A 6,627-nucleotide genomic window follows, 5' to 3' on the forward strand; every position below is an offset into this window, starting at 1 on the left:
ATAAAAAGTATATTTCAATTCAACCTGAATTTTGAGCATGTTTGAGACAGTGTAGGAAACTTTAATATAATTAATGTGATTTGGGTTGGATTTATTCGATAAAACATATAAACTCAAAATTCAATCCAATTGTAATCAGCTTATTAAAATGTAGTTAATTATACTTCTCCAAGTTTAGTTTGGGATTTGTTATTTTTGTGATAATTATATTGATAGCTTGTAAAACTTGCATTTATACTAATACATTTTCCTTTCATTGTTTTTGTCTATATATATAAAGACACAGGTTCCACTGTTATGGTCAAACTCGGTCAGCGGAAAGTGTGAAGACCGAAGACAACCATTTTCACAAATTAAGGAAGAACAGTAACTAAAATTGTGGAAACTAAAATTAAGGAAGAACAGAAACTAAAATTATGAAAGCAAGACAAATTAAATTAGAGTAATAAAATGGACAAAGAAGAATGCATAATTTTAATTTGCAGGAGTGTTGTTTAGAATTTGTTAAGGTAAATCAATATTATATTTATTAAAAAATTAATTAATAGATAAATACATGTGTATAAGCCATGAGCAACATATAGGACGAGCGCACGTAGGAATGTTTTGCAGGATATAGTCAGTGTCCAGACAGTATTTTAATATTAAGAAACAAACAAAATGTAATAAACTATCCATCTATTTATCCACCAAAACTATATTAATTAATCCTAAAGCGCAAAAAATAGGAGCAGCCATTTGTGAGATGATTAAGTGTGATGTGTGCTTAAATAACAAAAAAACAGAAATTTAGCCATTTGTAATTGTAATTTTCCCACGCACCATATTAACATTGTAATTACCATTTACCATTTAAACCTATTCCCCACACTCACACAAAAGCATTTTAAATTCAATTATTACCCGTCACGTCTTTTACTTGTCGAAAAAACTTAGTATATTGTCTTGCTTTCAATGCATCTCATGCCAACTTTCCACATAAAATCTAACAAATTGGAGAACATAGGTAGCACCACATTCAAAAAGGCAAAAGAGTGACTCATACATGTGAATGAAATAAAAATCACAATTAAAGATTATTAATTAAAAAACATAACGTTTTACGTTAAGTAAAAGGGAAGGATTTAATAACTTTTTTTCCAAAAAAATCCGGTAACATTAATTAATTTTCATACTTTGAATGATAAACTTTAATTTTAAAAAAATAAAAAATAGAAAAATCAATTAAAAATAGAGTAGAATTAATTAATTAAAGTTACCGTAAAAAACAGTCCTGACCGTTTAGTAACACCTCAGCAGGCACCACCCACACTTTTACGTTTTAATAGTAGGGAGAACCAAAATAAGGAGTCACAGGCAAAAGAAAAAAACATTGCTCTCAACTCTGTTATTCTGGCTAAGTTAGTGTTTTTTGTTGATCTGAGTTTCATCGTAATTTACAATTAGAGATGGCGAAATCGACCAAAGATCCGACGTCTTATCCACCGATAAAGGCAGAGCAATACCTACACAGCCCCGTTCACTACGCGGTGGTGATTCGCGACCACGCTAAACTTTCCAGAATAATTTCTTCACTTCCCCGAGTTCCCGACCCTGCACGAGTCATCACTGAGTCCGACTCCCTCGCTCACGAGCGACTCGCGGAAAAAATCTCCGCCGTGCTCGACCGCCGCGACGTCCCGTTCCGCGAGACGCCTCTCCACCTTGCTGTCCGCCTCAACGACATCGTCGCCGCGAAAGCCCTTGCCACCGCCGGAGCCGACATCTCCCTACATAACGGCGCTGGCTGGAACCCGCTTCAGGAAGCGATTTGCCGGCGCGCCTCCGATATCGCGCACCTCCTGGCTAGACTCCACCACCACGCCGCATGGGCAAAGTGGCGGCGACGCCTGCCGCGACTTGTTGCCGCGCTCCGCCGCATGCGCGACTTCTATATGGAGATCTCGTTCCACTTCGAGAGCTCCGTGATCCCCTTCGTCGGGAAAATCGCCCCCTCCGATACGTATAAAATCTGGAAGCGCGACGGCAACCTCCGCGCCGACACCACCCTTGCCGGCTTCGACGGCCTCAAAATCCACCGCGCAGACCAGAGCTTCCTCTTCCTCGGCGACGGCGACGGCAAAGGCAACATCCCCGCCGGTTCGCTCCTCGTGCTCAACCGTGACGATAGAAAAATTCTAGACGCATTCGAGAATGCCGGAGCTCCGATGAGCGATTCTGATGCGGCGGGCTTTTGCTCGCAGAGCAGCGTCTACCGGCCGGGGATGGATGTAACAAAAGCAGAGTTAGTGGGTAGAACAAATTGGAGAAGACAAGAGAAGATGGAAAACGTCGGAGAGTGGAAAGCTAGGGTTTACGAAGTGCATAACGTTGTTTTCAGTTTCCGGTCAAGAAAAGTTGCTGCCGGTGAATCTGACGTGGCCGGGAGCGAGCAGGTTTTGCCATTGGAGCTGGATGAAGACGAAGACGGTTTTCTCGTTGCGGAGAATCCGAGTTTTGGAATCCCAGCGGGTTGTAATAGCAATGCCGATAAGAGAAGACATAGTAGTTTTGTTCGAGAAGAACGAGAGTGGGTCCCGGTGGGGAGAAAAAGCGTGGATTTGCCTTCTATATCTATGGCGCCGCCTAGGAAATCTTCCGCCATGGCACCGCCTAGGAAATCTTCCGCGGTGGCCCCGCCTATGCTGGAGCCGCCTACGAAGGAGAAAGAATATTTGAGAAGTTTGCGGCCGGCGGTGTGGTTGACGGAGCAGTTTCCATTGAAGACGGAAGAGTTGTTGCCATTGTTGGACATTCTGGCGAACAAGGTGAAGGCAGTGCGGCGGCTGCGGGAGTTGCTGACGACAAAGTTCCCGGCGGGCAGTTTTCCGGTGAAGGTACGTGTGGTGGTTGACTATTGACTGTTGTTGTTTGTGTTGTGCGTGTGAGTGTGGGACCGCATGAGCCGAAATGATTAATTTGATAATTGTTTTGATTTGATTGATGGATGTGATGTATGGTTTTGCGAAAATTCGTGAATGATTTTAATTTGTGATCGACGGTGGTGATGGAAAGTGAAAAAGATTATGTTTTTGATGTTTTGGTATATGTGGGGCAGGTGGCGATCCCCGTGGTCCCCACTGTGAGGGTGGTGGTCACGTTTACGAAGTTCGTGGACCTGCAACCTCTGGAGCAGTTCTACACGCCGCTCTCGAGTCCTTCGCATTTGCTCAGTGCAGATGATGATTTTCTTGATGGTGATCATAATCGGCAGAAATTACTAAGACAAAGTTCATCATCTTCTGGGGGCTCCACGTGGCTGAGACGAAGTACTAGTAGTAGCCAATCGTGGAGCAAGCACCAACAACGATGCTCCTCTGGAGCTCTGGATTCGGATCCTTTTGCCATTCCTGCTGGATATACGTGGACCAATAGTGGGGATGATTCGTCACGGAAAATGAACAAGTCCAACTCCTTCAGAAAATCAAAGTGAAAACACCAAGTATCAAGTATGCACTAATTTGAGTTTTAAGATGAGATAATTTCATGAAATATGTGAACCATTGTAGCAATGTGTCGAAAGCTGCATCCATAATTGTGTAAATATCCCGTATTGTTTTTCATTAATCAACTGGGGGCTTTGGGATAACCGTGTTCATACAGAGGACCCTCAGCATAGTTTTTAGAAGTAAGAACTGAATTACTTGACCAAGTTTTGTTTCGTCTATCATAGTCAAATTTGTTATGTTTCATTTTTTGCAGAGAAATAGATCATTCCTTTTTGTGCATGTTTTTTGTTAAGTACATTTGAAATGGTTATTGCCAATGCAACCATGGCCTTGGACCTGATTGTGGCTAAGTTTCATGGTGGAATTGGTAATTTTCATTTGATTCGTTTACAGTTTTTAGTTTACGATTCTTAACAGATATGAATTTTAAGTAAAGTAATATTCAAAGGAGAAATATAAACAAGTTTTAGTGTCCTTGATGAGAAAATTCAATCCTAATCTCTCTTTCTTATGGGCAAAATTTTAGGGGGTGTTTGAGTTCACTGTAGGAAAAACTATCGGGTTCACAATATTTTTAACTCATGCTGAAGAGATGTGAGAAAAAAACTCACAATGATTTATATGAGAGGTTCTGTCCTTACTTTGTTCAACTAATCTCTCGAGATTAGTTCTTAATTTGTCATTACTTGTGACTATTTTTCATTATTTTTGCGTGTGCTTGTTCGGCGTCAAGTGATTGGTAAGGATGTGAAAGCGAACATTTTAAGTCGGAACATCATCTTAAACGCACGTGTAGTGCCCTTATGACGTGAAGGCAGAGTAATGTATGGAGAAGAACATGAATGACTGAGGAGTAAATTGAAACTATTGATCATGTTCTCTAACAAACACCGCCGTCCTCGTTGCCTCGTTGATATTACCGATGCGACGAGAATATCTAAGACTCTCAACATTAAAATTTAACGGTCAACAATAACCAGCGAGGATAGTGAGGAAAATGGTCAAAGACTCGAAGGCATATTAGACTTTACTTTATCAAAAGTAGCCTTAATCGAGAGCACAATTAAGCATGTAATGCATGCATCGTTGTACAAATGTATAGCGTTGCATAAAAGGACATTGCTCAAGTTTTGCTCTAAAGACCAGAACAATTTTCGTACATTTCTCAGTGGAAGCGCAACACATTGAAGAAAAGTTTGATGTTAGATTGGAGAATGACTAAAGATGAATGAAAGTCACGACATTCGTTTATAAATTGTAACCATATTTATTTGTACTGCAAATATCGCCTACAGTGTTGGTTTAGTTACCATCAAATGTACTGCGTATATTCATTTGCATGAGGCTCAACTGACTTTTACTCTGTCTCCACATTCAAGATTCAGTCTCCCTAGACATCAGTACAGATCAAGACATTTCCTGGAATCTTTATTCCTTTTACCCCACTCTTTGGACTAAGCTTTCCCTTTTCCTCTTTAAATTTCTCACTGTAACCTTCAACTAGATTTTAAATCCCAATTAATAAACCCCGGGCCCTCAGTAATCCCACAAGGCTATTTCAACAAATGTCATCAGTTTATCTTTTGCTCCTTTCATTTATGAACAATTGCAGACTTTGCTAAAAAATATTTAAAAGAAAAAAAGAGTGAATGAGAAGCAATAACATCGTTGGTTTAAAGATAACACTCAACAGGAGCCCTCAGTTTCCCAGGAAATGTGATAGTAAATTTGAAATTTAGCAAAAAAACAAAATATGCTACCATTGAACGAAGTTGATGCTAAAAGCAGTTCAAAGTTTTTACGACCAGATGCTAATGTTGTACCCGCAAAGCACAACAGGGTTCTCTTTTTGTTTAATCTCTGATTTTGATGTGTGTTATTTTTCCTACAAATGGCGTATGATAACGCAATGATTAGTTATATTATAATAAATTAAGTAGAAGAGACAGGACAAGGGAAATGCATGCCTTGATAGAAGTGGACTAAGGTGGTTCCATCATAATAATAAACGACAAATATCAAATTCACATTGCCTAGAGGGATAACTAACTTACAATGCTGGCCAAAGTATCTCTACAACGTGACAACAATGAGAACTAAAAATTAACAAAGATGCATCACAAACTTTGCTTAACCAAGAGGCAATATTCAAATTGGTGAATCGGCAAGTGCTGATACGAAAACATAAAAGATATATCTGGCAAAGAATAAACAATCTATTCATTCAGGTCTCAGTATAACTCCTCTGTTTACGTCTAATACCGACAACCGAGTCATACGAGGTACTACCCATGTCTCTAACCATTACTGCATCAAGTTTTCATCTAATTCTATTATAATTTGCCGAAAAACACATTTGGGTAGATGATGTAACTGCTATAACTCGTTAAATAACATATCATATCCAAAACGTAAACTTTGTGACCAAGCATACTATGTAAGGTACGTCATGATTCTTGGATGTCCTCTATGATTCATGGGCACGTGCCCGACCGATGTTGCAAATACATTATTTTTCAAGGCAAATGCTTTCTCATGTGTGCCAAGGAATATAATATATTCGAGATACCGATTCATCAGTGAAAAAGTTAATTACTAGGCCTCCCTCAGGAAGTTTGCTAAGATGTAGCAATAATTTACTGAGCCATTGTTTCCCAGTAATGAAAAATGAGGTTCCTAAACAAATCTAACAAAGGTTTAACAATTAATATAGTCTACTTTTATTGTATCCACGGCACATAAGAGAGTGAAAGCTGGGGAGCGAAGCACCATGTTGGGCTGATGGTGAATGGGGTGCAAGTTGTACTGGTGCTATGGAGGATGATGGCACTATATCCCAAAAAGACTCCCGCAAGAACAAGAATTTGGTTACCAAAGTCAAAGAAGATGCAAGGATAGGTGTGCAGAAGATTAAAAAATTTGTTTCACATGGACCAAAAGCCAACTCAAGAGAAAGGACATCCAAACAGTTGGGAGGATCCAAATCTACCTTTCATTCTAAAGGATATTAATTTGACCCCAACAAACTCAGATGTGAAAAGTTTATTTTTCAATAATTTCTTTTATATTTCCATTAATAAACAGGGAAAGAAACCCTCCAATGTACATATACTTGTTTTCCGATATAAGGTTTTCCATT

The 6,627-nt window shown here is 39.5% G+C and overlaps 1 protein-coding gene across 1 annotated transcript; it reads left to right on the plus strand.

The window, feature by feature from the left end:
- The first annotated feature begins 1,318 nt into the window (after positions 1-1,318).
- LOC124832880 (uncharacterized) lies at positions 1,319-3,767 on the plus strand. The gene is made up of 2 exons (XM_047307206.2): positions 1,319-2,876; positions 3,098-3,767. Exons 1-2 carry the CDS (start codon positions 1,449-1,451, stop codon positions 3,470-3,472), a joined length of 1,803 nt encoding a protein of 600 aa, XP_047163162.2. The 5' UTR covers positions 1,319-1,448; the 3' UTR covers positions 3,473-3,767.
- Positions 3,768-6,627: the final 2,860 nt, after the last annotated feature.

This window comes from Vigna umbellata, chromosome 5 (genome assembly GCF_029865625.1).
Source record: "Vigna umbellata cultivar VRB3 chromosome 5, Vumbellata_1.0, whole genome shotgun sequence".
NCBI lineage: Eukaryota > Viridiplantae > Streptophyta > Magnoliopsida > Fabales > Fabaceae > Vigna > Vigna umbellata.

Bases quoted from the DNA above. Each gene is read 5' to 3' on its own strand.
- LOC124832880 (XM_047307206.2), top strand. From the start codon at position 1,449: ATGGCGAAATCGACCAAAGATCCGACGTCTTATCCACCGATAAAGGCA. The intron at 2,877-3,097 runs GTACGTGTGGTG...TATGTGGGGCAG, and splicing joins CGGGCAGTTTTCCGGTGAAG to GTGGCGATCCCCGTGGTCCC.